General features: G+C 58.6%; 1 protein-coding gene across 4 annotated transcripts in view; it reads left to right on the forward strand.

Annotated features, from left to right (window-relative positions):
• The window catches only part of SEPTIN9 (septin 9), a 148749-nt gene extending 133271 nt beyond the window's left edge, over positions 1-15478 (forward strand). For all 4 annotated transcript variants that reach the window (XM_063080269.1, XM_063080268.1, XM_063080270.1 and 1 more), the window contains 9 exons: positions 1559-1750; positions 4774-4902; positions 5277-5358; positions 5801-5938; positions 7689-7806; positions 8022-8117; positions 8393-8489; positions 12276-12327; positions 13461-15478. In XM_063080269.1, coding sequence (XP_062936339.1) covers positions 1559-1750; positions 4774-4902; positions 5277-5358; positions 5801-5938; positions 7689-7806; positions 8022-8117; positions 8393-8489; positions 12276-12327; positions 13461-13596 — 1040 coding nt within the window. In that variant the 3' untranslated portion in view covers positions 13597-15478. The remainder of the gene's footprint in view (positions 1-1558; positions 1751-4773; positions 4903-5276; positions 5359-5800; positions 5939-7688; positions 7807-8021; positions 8118-8392; positions 8490-12275; positions 12328-13460) is intronic.
• Positions 15479-17744: the final 2266 nt, after the last annotated feature.

The raw sequence follows: 17744 nt of genomic DNA on the forward strand, positions 1-17744 counted from the left end.
TTTCCCCAGGCAGTGGAGGAGCAGGACCCTTCTGGGCCGGGGCAGAGTTAGGGTAGGAGGCCCTTGGCTGGGCAGGTTTGAGGAGCCTTCCCCCCACCCCACCTTCTGTACCACATCCCTGACTGATACACCTGACTCTGCTCCCCATAGATGCCCCTGTTGTGTGCCCTGTGGCAGGAAGACGCCTCCTCCAGCCCGACTCGAGGAACCAACCACCAAGGGTTGGCAGGAGGGGGCCTGTGGGGCCAGGAGCAGCCATCAGAACACGCTGTGTGGTCTGCTCCTGTGAGCTCAGGGTGCACCAGGCAGAGAGACTCAGGGGGCTAGATCCTCCCCGGGAGGTCGGGTAGAGCAGAAAGTCCTCCCCAGCGGAGCTGGAAGAGCCGGGCCCTGCTGTGGGGAGCTGAGGGGCCACCTCTGTGGTCAGGGCATGTGTCTGGTGCCTTCACCTGTGAATGTGGTGTGTCTGGGGAACACTGAGACACGGGGTTGTGTGTGTTCCATCCAGACCCTGGTGGAAACCAACAGCCTCCTGGGTTCCCCGAGCACCCCCGCCGGGTGGGAGCACCTATGTGTGTCTGGTGGGTGCTTTCGGGCGTCCTCTTCCCACCCCAGGCCTCTGACTGGGGCGTGCGGGCTCTTAAGGGCAGCGAGGGAGGGGCCGTAGAAAGCAGGAAGGCTCTTGCTTTGACTACAGACCCAAAAGCTTGAGTTATTTTAGGAAGTTCACGCTGTCCGCAGACCTGAAATCGAAACCTGGTCCTTGCCTGTGGGTGTGGCGTGCACGGGTGTTGGACAGTCAGCCAAAAGACTGTCACCTTGCTTGGTCTGGAGGGGAGGGCGGCGGCAGCTCTGGGCACTCCCCCGCCTGGCACACCCCTGGGGACGGCTCTGCACCCACGCACCCCACTGCCCACCCAAGCACTACCTGCCTGCCCCCGGGACTGTTGGTGGGTTGCGTGGAATTGACCATGCAGCTTGATTAGGACGTGGCAGGCGGAACTCTGCTGGTTCTAACCCTCCTTTCTTCAGAAGGCAGGTATGAGACTGTCCTTGATGTCTCTGCTCACTGTTTGGCCATTGGACCGCAAGGGGCGCCAAGGCCTTGAGCTGCAGCAGGTGCTACAGGCTGAGTGGAGGCCGGGGCTAAAAGTGCTCGCTGCCCTCGACTGGCAGATTTCCAGGTGGCAGCTCGGTGATGAAGGAGGAGGAGGGTTCAGGGGTCAGCCCTGCCCTGGAGCCAAGGGAGGGGCACCAGGTTGGCACAGCTGGTGGAGAAGGAGATTTAAAAGGCACACCTAATGTAGAGAGGGGGTGGGGCTTTGTGGGTAAAGCAGAGGGGCTACAGGACAGTGGCCTTGTAGATGGCACCGTGGTTAGGGGCTTTGCCTCGGGGCTTTCTGCTGGGGTCTCTTGGGCAGTTTCATTCACTTCTCTGTCTCAGTTTCCCCATGCAAGCCAGGGGCGTGATGGTCGGAGCCACCTGATATGCATGTGCTTGGGGACGCCTGCTGGTGTGTGAACCCTGGTCACTCCTAACTCTGCTCTTCCTTCACAGCCACGGAGGCAGCTCCTAGCTGCACTGGAGACATGGCCGACACCCCCAGAGACGCGGGGCTCAAGCAGGCGCCCGCGCCACGAAATGAGAGGGCCCCCGTGGACTTCGGCTATGTGGGGATCGACTCCATCCTGGAGCAGATGCGCAGGAAGGCCATGAAGCAGGGCTTCGAGTTCAACATCATGGTGGTCGGTGAGTCCCCACTGTCCCACTCCCCCACCCGCCACTCGCAACCCACTCCAGAAACAGCCTCAGCCTCGGCACATGGTGCGTTGCACAGCTCTCGGGCTCAGTGTTCCCTTCTGTAAAATGGGGCAAAGCCCCCAGCCTGGAGAACTAATTGTGAGGGACATCTTATGTGCATTTGTGTGCCTGGGAGGAGGGGCCTCTGCCTCTGCCCTGTCACATGGAGAGACCCTGCAGTAACTTGGGCAGGCCACACGCCAGCCCGGGGTAGGTGCTCCACCGCCGTAGCTCTCCTGACACCTGTCTCGTGCTTTGGCTTTCTGCTGAAGCTTCCCCTTGCTCTCCAGCCGGGCCTTCTTGGCCTACCCCTCACCCAGCAGCTGAGTGCCACTGCCTGCCCTGGGAGTGCGGCCTCCTGGTGGCACTGGAGAGCTGGATGTCCCCAGCAGCAGGTTGTCAATCCACCCGGGCAGGGCGCTGGGGCCAGCTGAGGTTTGCAGTGGCTGCCTTTGGGTCCGGTTCAGTCTTCATAGTAACCTTGTGAAGGGGACGCCCCATGTTTCAGGCAGAAACGAGGCCTGGGGAAGGCTCACAAGGTCCCTCTGCTCACAAGGGCAGAGAGAACTGGAGCCACCATTTCCAGACTCACAGATCCGTGCTCTGTGGGGCGGCTGGAGGGGTCTGGGGAAATGCCCCACATGGGCTCAAACCCTGAACAAGGCAAGCCTGGCGGGTGTCCCCTCTGCAGGGTGTGTGGGGAACTTGTGTGTGAGGCCTGTTTTCTCTGACCTGCTGCCGGTTGTGCTCTGGCTTCCTGCCCAGCTCTGCGGCCACAAACCCACTCCACCTGCCTGGAGACTTCCTTTCCTCCTGTGCTCCCACCTGGGCCTGGCTCCTCTGGGGTCTCAGCATTCCCTCCCTGCTTCCGTGGCCTCACTGGATGGACCGCCATGAAGCAGACTGTGGGTCGGTGACCTGGCCTGGCTGCTGCTCACAGCTCCAGTGTGCTCCAGGTTCCCCAAGAGCTGGTGGCCTGTTTTGAGGGAGGGTAGAAGTGTGGGGTCTTCTCTTGGGGCTCCCACCCTTTTCTGCCTATTGGGCAGGGGCCTGCAGGTAGCCTGAGGATTCAGGGTTGCCACCTGGGCAAGTGGCTGGAGGGAGAGATGGGAGAGGCCCAGAGGCAGTGGCCAGGACTTGGCTCACCTTTCTGGGCTGGGGGAAGAACCGTCCTGCCTCCTGCCCAGTGGGATGGGCTGGGAAGGACCTGGGAACCTCTGTGTCTCAGCCATGGCACAGGCCTCCTTCTGGAGCTTTGGCCACGAGGAGAGGGAGAGCCGGCCAGGTAGCTCTCCGTGCCTCCTGTGATCACCTGCCCTGACTCAGCCTTGGCCTCTGGGGAGGGTGCCTGGGAGGCCGCTTCACCTGTCCTGGCCTCTTTTCCCTTCCACACCTGAGAGCAGTGACGCCTTGATTCTCCTTCGAGGTCTTTGCCTCTAGGGTGCAGAGTGAGCTACAGGATGATCTAGTAACACCGTGAGGCTCTTGGAAGGCGCCGGGAGAGCCACAAGCCAGGGCTTGTGGCCGCACAGGGCGTCAGTGTCTGCGCCCCTCCCTCCTGACCACAGCAGGGCCACCTGCGAGATGCAGCGGGGATGGAAGGGCACCTGTCTGGGGATCCACAGGCCAGGGTGGGATCCCAGCTTTGTCCTAACTCAGCCTGGCGCTACTTGTCTGTCTTGCCCCAGGCTTGTCTTCTGTGAGCCTCAGTTTCCTCATCCATAAAATGGGATAGTCCTGACCCCAGGGGGCCGGGGTTGGTGAGTGAGATAGTGACCCCTCACACACAGCAGGTGCTGGAGAAGCTGGTGCAGCTCCCGTCGTCATGGTGATGGTGATGATGATGATAACAGTTAACAACAATAATAATAATAAAGAGATAAACTTCAAAATGTCCCAGTCGGCATCCCTCAGATCTAAAGTGCCCTGGCTGAAACATGTGACATAACTCCTGGCCTGAGCTTGGCCGGGATGCAAACCAGGTGGGCAGATGGACGAGGGGACCTGTCCTCAGTCCCAGGATTCCAGCACCAGCCTCTGTCCCCCAGGGGGCCCACACTTGTCCTTGAAGGATATTCTCAACGTCGGGGCATCAGTGTAATTTAGGTGTTTGGCAGCTCCGCGCAGGGGTAAAGCAGTGGGGCTTGGAGTCTGGAGTCATGAGTATGTGTGTGTTATGTTGTGTGTGAGTTGTACTGTGTGGGTTGTGAGTGTGTTGTGTGTGTTATATGTGAGTTGTGTGTGAGTCGCGTGTGAGGTCTGTGTGTGAGTTGTGTCTATGTTGTGTGTGTCCACGTGTCCTTGTTCTCTCAGTGACGTTGACTTGCTGCCCCCATACGTGGCTCTGTGGCCACCGTCCCTCAGGGTGGATGCCGCTCTGCAGGCCGACACTACATGGCAACAGCAGACTCCTTGAGACAGGTACGAGCCGGCCTGAAGCCCACACCAGCTCCACAGAGGAGACGGTTGTTTATTCCATTTTGCAGATGAGGAAACTGAGGCACAATGAGGTTAAATGACTTGCCCAGGCCACACTGGTCAGAGACACCCAAGGCTCATCCTAAGCACCCCAGTGGCTGCTGCAACACAGCCACCTGGCCTGGCCAAAGGTGTGTCCCAACAGCCTGGGGCTCCACTCAGAGCCCTCCACCTGCCCTGTCCTAAATCCCATCCGCCGGGAGACTGCCTTCCTGGGAATCACAGAGGGGCACTAGGTCTTGTGACTCCTTCCAGGCTCATGGGTGCCTGGATGGTCACTGCTCAGGAAAGGTCTCTGTGTTTGGATCAGCAGCGGAGCCTGGCTGTGTGGGTCTACCTTGTCACCGGACACCCACCTGGAGGGTGAAGCCTCGGCATGGCCCACCTGGCAGGGATGCTGCGGGATGCTGCTAACCCAGGCAGTGCTGAATCACGTGGCCTGTGGACCAGCCTCCCTGGAGAGCCTGCTGACCATTCTCCTGTTCTCTCCCCAGGGCAGAGCGGCTTGGGGAAATCCACCTTAATCAACACCCTCTTCAAATCCAAAATCAGCCGGAAGTCTGTACAGCCCACCTCGGAGGAGCGCATCCCCAAGACCATCGAGATCAAGTCTATCACGCACGGTGAGTGCTTGGGCTGGGGCCGGGGACTCACTGCGACGCCCCTGAGCTTGAGACTCTGGGTAGACTGGCCGTGAGGACTCAGGGTGGTCTGGACCCCCATGGGCCCTGTCAGACTGAGCTTCCCGCAGACACCTCAGTTTTCCACCAAAAACTGTGGGTGGGGGACACCAGAATGACAGTCACCAGCCTCTGCCGGAGTTTGTGCAGGAGGCCGTCTTCTCCTCAGTGTCGCCTGGGCTGTCATTGTGGCCCACCCCGAGACACCCCAGGGTTGGTCAGGCAGCCCGAGGGCCTTGTCCCACTGGGTGGGACCGTGGGGTGTCGTGGGGGTCCTGGGTCTCCCCCCTGAGCGTGGGATGCTTGGTTCCATGCAGACATCGAGGAGAAAGGCGTCCGGATGAAGCTGACGGTGATCGACACGCCAGGATTCGGGGACCACATCAACAATGAGAACTGGTGAGGTGCTCTGGGGACCCAGGCAGTGGGGGCCACTCCTCCAGGTGGAAGAGCACTGACTGGGGGCTTTGGGGCGCTGAGGACCCTCCCGGAGGCAGAGCCCTGGGGTGCAGGCATGTCTCCTGAGGCCTGACGTGGCCAAAGCCACACGTCATAGGAGTCTGAAATTCTGGACCAATGCAGTGTTGCCCTGTGAATCTTGCTCTTGCCCCACCCACCCCTGGGGTCATAGGTTGCATGGGAGGCTGCGAGCTCTGGGACGAGGCTGTGGTGTCTGCTCAGGAGGCCAGCCCTGCTCACGGTGTGCAGCAGTGGTCGGGTGTCGGGTGGGAGTCTGGGAATGAACGACCTTCCCGCGAGGGCTGGGGCAGCTGTCCTTGACCACCTGCCGGGCCTGGGCGGGAGGGGTCTGTGTGCTGCTGACCTGGGCCTCTGCACACAGCTGGCAGCCCATCATGAAGTTCATCAACGACCAGTACGAGAAGTACCTTCAGGAGGAGGTCAACATCAACCGGAAGAAGCGCATCCCGGACACCCGCGTCCACTGCTGCCTCTATTTCATCCCTGCCACTGGCCACTCGTACGTCCCAGCGTGCCCTATCCCCCAGGACTGCTGCATGGCCTCCACGGCGTCATCCACCCTGCCACTGGCCACAGACGGGCCAGCTGGGGGCCAGGGTCAGAGGTGGCTGTGACCTCTGTGCTACATGCTTGCTGCCCCTCTAGCTCATGTCTGGGGAGCCGAGGCCCAGGCGGGCCCTGGGCTGTTCCAGAACCCGGTGGTGGCCTGTGTCCTGGTGACCTGATCCTGCCTTCTCAGGCCAGGCATTCGGCTGGGCTCTGGCGGGTGGATTGAGACTCTCCACTATGCATCCTTAGTGGTTACCTGAACCTCTCCATGCTGGGCCTCTGCCTCGTGGTACCCCTGGGGGGGTTTGGTATGTTCTTAGAGAACAGTGCAGTCCCGGCAGGGATAGACTGGGCTGCTGCTGGTGGAGGCTGCCCACTTCACACTCACAGTTGCACCCAGAGGACAGCAAGGCTGGGAAGCCAGGGTACCCGGTGTTGGGGAGGGATTCCCTGCACGAGGGCAGATGGACTCTCGATGGCCTCACAGAGGTGTCCTGGTTCCCCTGGACCCCCATCTTTTCCCGATACCTAGGTGCCTGTCCACCCCCAGCCAGACACCCTTGTGCTGAGTCAGCGCATGGGGGGGAGGCCAGACCAGGACCTAGGGACAGCAGGGCAGTGGGTGGAGGCAGCCGTCGGTGGCTTCAGCTGGGGGTGGATAGAGAGGGAGAGTCTGGGCTCAGAACCCCAGATGGGGGAGGGGTCTGGGGTCCTGGCCCCTGCAGCCTGGGTCTCTGGCTCTCCTAGGCTGTTCCAGAATCGCCTCCCTGGGTGTAGGGAGCCCAGGGATCTGGGGGAAACCCACACTCTGCAGGCAGCAGCTGTAGGAAGGAGCCTAGCTGGAGGGAGCAAGCCTCGCCATGGGGTCTTTGTGAGAAAACCTGAACCCACCCTCTGGTGTCATCCCTGTGAGCCAGCAAGAGTCCATGCAGGGGCAGGATGATCTGCCCACAGGGGACCAGGACTGTGACCCGATGTCTGCTCTGCCTGAGGCTCAGCAGCTCATCTGCAGGTCCTGAAGCAGCTGGTCTGGCTGCTCCAAGCTTCACCTTGGCTGAGGCCGATGGCAGGAGTCAGGGGCCCTGATGTGGCTCCAGCAGGGCATGTCTGCTGCTCCCGCCAGTGATGACCCTCTGGGTTGGGACCCCAGCTGGGCATGGTGCCTGGCCCCTGCCCTCTGTGCCCAGTCCTGCGGGAGGGGTGGCTCTTCCCCGAGTTCTCTTGAACTTCTGCCGCAGTCCGACTTTCCCCAGATGTGTCTGTGACTGACTTGTTTTTGCTGTGGGGGGCTCTGCTCCAATGGGAAGGTGGTGCGCACTTTCAGGGGTCCTGCCAGCCCCTGCCCTGCACACCTTTCCCTGAGTCAGACCCCATGCTCACTGGAGTCAAGCGGCGGGGGGAGGCGGGAGAGCTGCCAGCCTGGTGTGCGGTGTGGCTGAGCGCCGGGTCCCGTTTCTCCTTCCTCGCTCCTCCCAATCAAAGCCCCACAGCAAGACGGCCATCTGAGCTGGTGGCAGCCCCTCTATGTGGACACATGTTGGGGGCATTTGGGAGCCTCATGGACAAGGGAGCTGGCCTTGCCCCCCAGCCCCTCCTGTCTTAGCTCAGTGGTGCTGCTTGTAGCCGGGGCTGCCAGACCCTCCTGTGAGCCCGTAGCCGGCACCCAAGAGCCGAGTCTCATTTGCACTGTCCTGTTTCAGACTCAGGCCCCTGGACATCGAGTTCATGAAGCGGCTGAGCAAAGTGGTCAACATTGTCCCGGTCATCGCCAAGGCCGACACGCTGACCCTGGAGGAAAGGGTCTACTTCAAACAGCGGGTAGGGCTCTCGGCCTCACACGCCCCCTGCCCCACGGGGAGCTGCAGCATCTCAGGGCAGGCAGGTCTGCAGCTGTCCCCTCCACTCAGAGAGTCACAGTCCCCAGAGCCCAGCCTCGACTTCCCACCTGGGGCAGCTCATGGCGTGCAGGCCATGGTGGTGGGCAGAGCTTGCCACAGGGATGGTGCCCACATCTCTCTCCCCCCCATGCCCAGATCACCGCAGACCTGCTGTCCAATGGCATTGACGTGTACCCCCAGAAGGAGTTTGACGAGGACTCGGAGGACCGGCTGGTGAACGAAAAGTTCCGGGTGAGTGGACCAGCCAGGAACTGCTCTCAGGGGACCCTCGATTCCTGCTGGAGGGCATGGGGGGCGGATCCTGCCCCTTTCAGGGGGTCTAGGGAAACGGGGGAAGGTCTTGAGCCGTGAGAACATATCCTCTGGGCTGGGAGGGGACGGGGCCCAGGTGTCCACACCAGGCCCCCCCAGGCTGAGGCTCTCAGTTCTGGGGGGGCCCCGGGCTCCCAGGGGAGGGCCTGACCTTTCCCCACACGTGTGACCAATGCCACCTGCCCCTTCCCCAGGAGATGATCCCGTTTGCCGTGGTGGGCAGTGACCATGAGTACCAAGTCAATGGCAAGAGAATCCTCGGGAGGAAGACCAAATGGGGCACCATCGAAGGTACTCGCCCAACCTGCGCCTGGGGCTACAGACGGCCGGGAAACAAGTCGCTCCCATGCCCCAGAGCTTGCAGCTGCGGCCCAGCCGGAGCTCTTGGCACCTCACCTGCTGCAGGGCCGCACCCACCAGGAGGGGGTCTCCCTGTTCCCACTCGACTGACGGGAACATGAGAGGGGTGGGTGGTTGGTCCCGGGCCCATGCTATTAACTGATGGAGCTGTGTCTCTGCCCTGATCTCCCATCGGGGTGGCAGGGACTGTCCAGGAGGCAGGAGCTAGGATGGAGCCACTGAGTTCTGGGTTCTGGTGCCATGTCACGGGCACCTGCGTGACTCTGGACAAACTGCCCAACCTCTCTGGGCCTAGAAAAGGGCTGGGCTCTAGTTCTGTCTGGCTCTGAGAACCACGCAGGCCTGCAGACCTCCCCCTGCAGAAGTTCTCAGGGCCCCCACACCTTAGTGGCTGCCACACCTGTGGCTGCCGTAACAAAACAGCACAAACCGGGGGCTTCCAACAACACATTTATTCTCACCGTTCTGGTGGCCAAAAGTCCAAAATCAAACTGTCACAGGGTGGTTTCCTTCTGGAGCCTGTGAGGCAGAGTCTGTTCCAGGCCTCTCTCCTCCCGGTGGCTCCCTGCAGTCCTTAGCATCCCTTGGTTTGTAGAGACACCGCTTAATCTCTGCCCTGTTGTCACACAGCCTTCGTCCCTGCGTGTCCCTGTGTCTCTCCCCCCCCCCTTTTTTTTAAAAGATGACTGGTAAGGGGATTTTAACCTTTGACTTGGTGTTGTCAGCACCCCGCTCTCCCAAGTGAGCCACGGGACGGCCCTTTCCCCTCTTTTTATGACGACACCTGTCATTGGATTTAGGACCCTGTCATTGGATTTAAGTGCCGGATGATCTCATCTTGAAATCTGTAACTTAATTACATCTTCAAAGACTTTTTCCAAATAAGGTCACAGTTGCAGGTACCGAGGGTTGGATCTTGGACACATCTTTTCTGGGGGCACAGTTCAACCCATTGCAAGTGGAAACGCCCTGCGTGGGCTGGGCCTGGGCATTTCTTCAGTCTTCCTCTTCCTGCACCGTCTGTCCCTGCTAGAATGGAGGAGGGTAAAGAGACAGAGTGAAATGGAGGAGGAAAAGCCACTTTGTTCCTTGAGAGCAACTTGGCTGAAAAGGCTCAGCAGAGAGGAGGTGGAAAGTCACTGCTCTGTGTGTTTGGGCAAGTCCCTCAATCCTTGTGGGCCTCAGTTTGCACCTTCCATAAAGTGGGTACTGTGTGTCACGGTTTTTAGTGAATGGAATGTCCCAAAGACACTGGAGCTTTATAGGAGCAGTTGCTCTGAGAAACTGGCCTAGTGACGGCCAGCAGGTACTGAGCATTCCGGGCCACTGCCTTTATGGGGATCACCTCGTTAATTCTGAGTTCTCTGTAGCAGAGGTCCTGTACCCACCCTCCCTGCAGAAGCAAGGGGGGGGGGGCTGGTGCAGCACTGGAACGGGAGATGGCTCTAGAGTCTGCAGGTCTGCCCTCACACTGGACTCCCTTGAGCTGGGAGTTCACGCCCATAGGAGGGCATGGGGGGCACATGGAGCCTTGGAGTCTGCCCTGATGCTCTGCCTGCCTTCTACTGCCCCCACCCGTGCTGTGCCCACCGTGTGGATGCCAGCAGGTTGGGTGCAGGGTGGGTGTTTCTCTAAACCAGCCTCTGTCTGGGGGTTTTCCAGTGTCCACCTTTTTGCAGCTCACCCCCTTGGCCAGGGATCTTGATCCCAGGGGTGTCTGCTTGTGGGCTGCTCACAGATGTCCGACCTAGGCGGTGTCAATCAGGCTTTTCCCTGGGCTCCTTTCCCCTTGGCCCCTCCTCTTCCCTTTCCTCTCTTCTTGTCTTGCTGTTGGGGAACCTCTTTATGAAAGTCCAATTTTGGAGGGCTGGGATGTTGGGGATAAGACAGGACCAGACCGGCGGGGGCAGCCTTATGACCGGCATGCCTCTGCTGCCCCCTGGCGGCCGACTCCGGGCACCGCAGGCAGCCAGTGGACCTGTGTGTTGCTGCAGCACCATGGGCTTACGTCGAGGGTCCTTAGAGAAACAGCCCCGGAACCCGTAAGGTTGGTGGCAGTTCCCACATCCCAGTGGCCTTTTATGAGGACCCTGGAGACTTCCCTGGAATACGGGTGGGTTTTTACATCAGGGACTTGTGCTGAGAACCAGCCACACTGTGCCCACCCTGGCAGGCAGGGTTATGAAGTGCCCACCTCCTCTGTTCCTCCACCTGCTGTGCGCCGTCTCGACCTGTCTTCCCCATCCTTGGAAACCGAGGAAGGTGGGATGTAAGAAACCACACCGTGAGCCCATCTAATCCTCTCATGTCCCTGGGAGGTGGGTGACATCATCATTTTATGGATGAGGAGACCAAGAGTCAGAGAGACCAGAATAACCTGCCCACGCCAGCAAGCAGGGATCACACACTCGAACCCCACCGAGAGCGCTCTGTCCTTTCTGCCGGCTCTCACTGCCTCTCAAAGTGACACAAAAGTGCTGCGTGAGAGTCAGTTGGCAGAAGGTCCTGCTGTGGACACGGCTCCTCGGCATGGGGGACGTGGGGCAGGCAGGGTGTGGAAGGCAGAGCCTGGGCCAGAGCGATTGAGACCGAACCGAGAGCACGCAGGGCGGGCCGGGCAGAGGCACGGGGGCTTCTCAAGCGAAAGGGGACCTTTAACTTGGGGAAAAGCCACGTCAGGCTGTGACAGGCAGCCTGGAGCTGGCAGATGGGTCCAGATCCTGGGCTGGCCTTACGAGCTGTGGGACAGCGTTCCCTAAGCCCCGTTTTTGTAAGACCATGAAAGAGGAATCAGTGCCTAGGCCCTTGCTGGGTGCGTGAAGATTGAGCTGATCACGCGGGACAGCACCTTGTGTGTTGTGGCCCCAGACTCCTTGTCATTCATCTTCTGTGCGCGGCTCCCTCCCTCCAGTGGTGCCACTCACAGCCCCCCCCAAGGCCTTCTGTTACACAATAAATATACCCCCTAGGCCGCGTGTGTTCACGTGTAAGTTATGGAGTGTACCAGTGAAATGAACGCTCCAACAGCGCCACCAGCTTGAGCCCCAGCCTCACCAGCGGGCTCCAGGGTGCTGTGAATGCCCCTGCCCCATCTTCCCTCATCCCCCACAAGGGACCACTGCCCTGAGCTTGTGCTCATCACACCCCTGGGCTTCTTGTGTGTTGCTGTGTAATATGCGTGTCCCCAAGCAATGAAGTGTTTAGTTTGGTTCTTGAACTTGATGTAAATGGTGACCCCGGTACGTGGTCTTGGTGTGTGTACACAGGTTTTCTTAAAATCCCCAGCTCCGATCCCTGACTCATCCCACTCCCAGCATTCCAGGCCCTGTCCCCACCTGTCTTCAGGTCTCCACTGGGACATCCTGTTCTTCCCAGAGACCTCCCTGGTCACCAGGTGGAGCAGGGTCCCGAACTGCTGTCTTGGCCTGGCTACTACCGTGTCATCTCCGTGCTAGACCAGAACTTCCCAGAGAGCAGGAGCCGAGTCTGCCCTGTCACCCCAGTACCCCAGAACCGAGAGCAGTGTCGGGTGCCTTCCAGGTGCCCAGTGCTCACCTGCAGAGCAAGTGATTCCCTGTGTCTCCTGGGCCCACCTGCGCATGGGGCTGTCCTCAGAAGCTGCTCTTGGGACCAGCATTCCTGGGCGGAAAAGGAGAGGTGGGGTCGGGAGGGGCTTCCCCGCCATAACATTAAAGCCCCTCTGTCTCCTGTCCTCAGTTGAAAACACCACACACTGTGAGTTTGCCTACCTGCGGGACCTCCTCATCAGGTGAGAGACCGGCTGTGCCTTTACTTCCTGACAGCCCCTGGAGGGGATCTAAGCCAGGGTTGTGGGCAGTGAGTGGGCAGAGGCCTGGGCAGTGGCTGGCACATCCTGCCCTTGGGGAGACCTCGGAAGCCCTTCTCAAATCATAGGAGGTCACCTGGGTGGGAAGGGCTGAGTTCTGACCCACTGTGGTGGCTGAGGGCCCTAGGAGTGCAGGCCCCAGCTCTGATCCCAGTGGCCTTTGACCCCTACCCCTTTGACCTGGCTGAGGCTTCTCCTTGGTTTCCTTGAGCCCAGGCAAGGGGCAGCCCATCCTCTAGCAGGAGAAGACCCGTTAGAGAGGGGGCTAGGTGGGTGGTCCCTGGTGCAGCAGTTCCTGGCCTGGGCAGGTGGACGGAGGCCGGGGTCCTGCTGCTGGGACACCAGGGGCTCCCGGCATCTTCCTCAGCCAGCAGGTGGACAGATGCTGCAAATGACCTTAAGGGGAGGGGAAGGGCCATCTTGAGGGGTCTCCAGGTGGTGGGGGCGGTGTGGCTTGCAGGAACAACCCTACCATTCTGGAGAGTCCTGCCTTTCCAACCTCCTTTTCCAAACTTCTCCTCTTGAGCCGCAGAGGAAAGCAAGCAGGGTCGACCCACCCCTCCACTCCAGGCCACAGCCTGGGGCCCGTGGTCACTCACAGCCTCCTCCCTGCCAGCACCCTGGCCACTGGCCTGGCACTTCTAGACTGGAGCACGGACACTCCAGCCTTGCCCACTGCTGGGGGCCTCTGGCTCTACCCCTCTGAGTCTGTGCATCCAGTACCCAACCCCCTATTCCTGGGCAGGCCCTAGACTAGTCATAGGGTGGACACAGAGAAAGGGAGATGCATGCATTAGAATATGTATGTCCTGGGAGAGTCGGGGTCACCAGGGAGACCAACCATCCGCACCCCCACCCCCACCTTGCACCCAGGCCTGGTCCAACATGTGGGCCTAGAACGCCCCCATTGGGTGGCCCCACAGGAGCCAAGCAGTCGAGATTGGAGGGTGGGGAGGAGTGGGTGGGCATGAGTTCCGGGTCAGGCTGAGCGGGGTCACTGCTCGCCTCCTGTGCCACCCGGTGGCGCTCTCACTGACCTCCTGCCCCCCTCCCAGGACACACATGCAGAACATCAAGGACATCACCAGCAGCATCCACTTCGAAGCTTACCGCGTGAAACGCCTCAATGAAGGCAACAGTGCCATGTCCAACGGCGTGGAGGAGAAGGAGCCAGAAGCCCAGGAGATGTAGACACCGCCCCTGTCCCCAGGACCCTGCCCCGCAAGTCTCTTCCGTCCTCCCCAGGCCCGCCCACTTGCCCCGATTTATTTTATATAATTTTCTCCATTTGTTGTCGTTCTCCACCACTTTCACATGCTGCCAAGTAACAAGAGAAGGTGCATCCTCCCGAGTGTGCGTTCTCAGCCCGCTGACTGCGGAGGTGGTGGGTGGGGACCCCCGGCCTCTCCCTACTTCTGGGGGAGGCTGCACTGTAGCCAGACGGAGGGCGGCCCAGGACCCGCTGAATGGGCCCCCGCCCTTCGTCCCCAGGCCTAGCTCCCCCGGGGCCAGGAGAGCAGCTTCTGTGTGTGTGGACCCTCCGTGCAGGTGGAGTTCCCAGCCGGGAGCCTGGGCGTGAGGACCAGACCCCCGCGTGCAGAGGTGCCCCCTGGGGCCCACAACCCTCTCCATCCCCATCCCTGCGGCTACAGCCCCTAAACGGGTCAGGGGCTATGCCCAGGGTAGGATGGAGCCCCTCCTGCCCCCTACAACTCAGAGAGTGCCCCTCCCTCCCCTGCTCCCAAGGGGAGACTAGAGAATTCCACGAACCTAAGTTGCCAATTGCTTAGACACAGCGAAGCCCCTTGGCTGCTGCCCGCCCACCTGCCTGTAAGACAGTCCTGGAGCAGAAAGTGCCTTTATCTCAGCCGTCCACACAGCCAGCGGACTCCCCCAGCCATCCCTGTTGTCCCACCCTCACGTCCCCACCTCTCACGGGCTGTGGGTGCTGCTGGGATTGGATTGAGGAGAAAAAGGAAGGAGAAAAAGACATACCCCACCCCACCCCCGATTTGGGGAAGGTCCAAGCAAGTGAGTCTGGTGGCGAGTTCTGGTGGCGGAGCTTAGGGAGGAGCCACAGGGGGTACTGGGGGGTGGGGGCTGCGGCTTGGGCAGCGCAGAGTGGCCTGAACCGCCCTGTGCCTGCTCTGCCCATGCGACTGGGGAAGTGGGTGTGCATGTGTCTGTCTGCCTGTCCAGTCTTTGGTTTGGCCTAAAATGCCCTGGTTACATGGAAGCGCAGCGGGCCACCCCCTGTGTTTACCCCCCCTGGCCCGGGCCTTGCTGACTCTGTCACCTGGGGAGGTGGGAGGCCAGAGGAGCCTCTTTGTATCCTCATGTGTCTGGGCCTGGGCACCCCCGAGTCCTTCGTAAAGATCCCCAAAGAAGGAGAGACGGTGGTGGGGAGGGTCCAGGGCACACAGCTGCAGAGCTATGTTTTACAGCAGCATGGCCTGGGTCCGTCACCCTCTGTCCCCACCAGGGGACCAGCAGGGACCGTCCATGCTGGGCACAGCAGACCAAAGTCATTTCCTTCCTGCCTCCTGCTCCTGACCCATGTTTGGGGAGTGGGAGAGGTCTGATGAGGTTCGACCCAGGTCTTCTGTCTGTCTGCAGACAGCAGAAGTGCGGTGGGAGGGCTGGGGTGCAGACAGACGGGTGTGCCTATGCGTGTGCACAGAAGCCATGGCCTTGGGCCTCCTGCCCCCTCCCAACCTGAGAGAGGAAGGGCCCCTCCCCAAGCCCTTCAGTGGGACAGTGGACTTGCCGACTTGCCATGTTTTTGCCAAAACCACAATTTTGAAAGACATGTCCATCTCCAGTGGCAGGGCCCATGGTGGGGGTGGCCTCCCCAGCCTCGGGGTCACTCGGGGGTTCAGCTGCACCCCAGCCTCGGGGTGGCTTCGCTCTCCCTCTTTGTAATCAGATTTTGAAAACCTGTCCGTGTCATTGAGCTCTGTTCCACGATGGCCTTCTGCTATGTGCCTCCTGAGAAATTCGTCTCTTTTTGTATAAATAACAAAGTGTTGAAAATGTATTTCCTGAAATAAATGTTTCAAATGCAAACCTGGAAGACTCTGGAGTGGAAATGGTTTCTCTTTCTGCCCCCCCTGGGAGTGCGGTTCTCCTTTTGGCCTCAGGACTGGCTGAGGTCAGTGGCAGGTGGACCAGAGGCTCGGGCAGGGAGAGGTCAGGCCAGGTTGGATCCTGGACTCAAACTCCAAGAGTTAAACACAAACACTCTGGCAATGTATAATGTCAGAGCATTTGCTAAACAGAGGACACGCTGAGAGTGGAGATGACCTCTAAGCGATTGTTGGGGATTGTTTCATCTCCTTGGGGGGAGAAAGAAGGTTTGGGGGTTTCAGAAACACTCGTTTACAGAGGTGACGGAAAACTGGATGGCAGATCTTGCTGAATTTATTCATTAAACGAGTCTGAAATGTGTCTATAGGGAGGCACTGTAAGCTGCTTCTGGCTAGTGTATCCTTGAAAAGTTTTTCTATTTGAAATTTAAATCTATTAGGATGGGGGCCGCCCGTGGCTCACTTGGGAGAGTGCGGTGCTGATAACACCAAGGCCACGGGTTCGGATCCCTATATAGGGATGGCTGGTTGGCTCACTTGGGAGAGCGTGGTGCTGACAACACCAAGTCAAGGGTTAAGATCCCCTTACCGGTCATCTTTTAAAGACAAATAAGAAAATAAAAAATAAAAAAAATTAATCTATTGGGATAAACCCTGTGCATCAGTCAATATTTTATTTCATTCCAACTTAACTCCTTAAGGAAGAACTTGGCCCCAAATAGACTAGAATTTCAGAGGCGTGGCCAAGCATGCTTTTCTGTGCACGGGAGCTCAGGAAGTGAGGTGGAGACATTTGGGTCTGGAAGCGTTTGGTGTATGCAGACGGTGCTTAAACACCTCCTTCCCCTATCAGTGTTCGTGTCCTGGGGCTGCCGAACAGATGACCGCAAACTGGGGGGCGTAAAATAACAGAACTTTGTACTCCCACAGTTCTGGAGGCTAGAAATCCAAGATCAAGGTGCCGCAGGGCCATGCTCCTGCCAAGGCTCTGGGCAAGGACCCTTCCTGCCTGGTCTAGCTCCTGGCGGCTGCATCACTCCCCTCCCTGCCCTGCCTCCGTCTTCACGTGGCCTTCTCTTTCCTTTTCTGTCTCTTATGAGGATGTTACACCTCGTGCTATGTAAAGGAGTTGCAAAAGAAGATTACTCAAAGCAACATGAATGCAATGAGAGCCCAAAGGGACTGCACCTCAGCAACTCCTCTGTTAGAAGGAGGAACTGGGTACAGCCCCGAGTCAGTTTTTGCTTCAGTTTTTATTGTAAAGAGAAGGAAATTACAGGAAAAGAACAGATGGTTAATCAGTCATAGTAAGAACATAAAGCAATTGGCTACGTAGCAATCTCCATCTAAGCATGCATGGTTCAAAATAGTTTAAACAATACACCATCAAAAGAGTCATAAATCTAAGCTAGGTGACATGCAAAAGAAACAATAAGACAATCGTGAAAGTCCCTGACTTCTTAAGAAACTCACAGAAACAGCTTAAAGCAAAATATGGAAACCCCCCCATGTACTAACTCATCTAGCAAAACGTCCTTGGAAACCTTAACTCACATGTTTTCCCAACATTTAAGCTTTGTTGTATTAAAGGTTATGGCCCTCAGAAAAATCCACGTTCTGTTTCAGTTCTCTTGTTCACATCAAAGGCTTTAAACCTGTGTGAGTTTCCTTTTCACAAAATCTTCCAATGAACCCAGTATGTTAACAATCAGTGTATGTAATCCCTTACCTAAACAGTGATTAGAATTGATTCGGTGGGCTCTTGCCCCCTTGCTGTAGGCTCTTGACTCCTATCCAAGGACTTCTGTCCCATACATGCATTACCTACAAACCCTATCTAATAATCAAATAGGAATCAGGATTTCTAACCTTCTACACAAGGACACTTCTTAGATTTAGGGCCAGCCCTCCCCAATCCAATATGGTCTTGTTTAGATCCTTACCTTAATTGCATCTGCAAAGACCCTATTTCCAAATCAGATTGCATTCTGAGGTTCCAAGGGGACATGAACTTGGGGTGAGGGAGTTGTCAACCCACTACACCGCCCCCTTCCCGCTGTCTTGGGCCCTCCAGGACAACACAGGCAGCAGACGTGGTGAGTGGGAAAGCCCTGAACTGGGACTCCAGGGTTCTAGGCTTACTCTGCCGTCACCGCGCCAGCTGGCCTTGGGATGGTCTCAACCTCTCTGGGCCTTCCCTGGCCCTTCTGTTGGCCGCCTGACTTCTCAGAGAGGTCAAATGGATTTCATCTC

This window comes from Cynocephalus volans, chromosome 16, assembly GCF_027409185.1.
Source record: "Cynocephalus volans isolate mCynVol1 chromosome 16, mCynVol1.pri, whole genome shotgun sequence".
Lineage (NCBI taxonomy): Eukaryota > Metazoa > Chordata > Mammalia > Dermoptera > Cynocephalidae > Cynocephalus > Cynocephalus volans.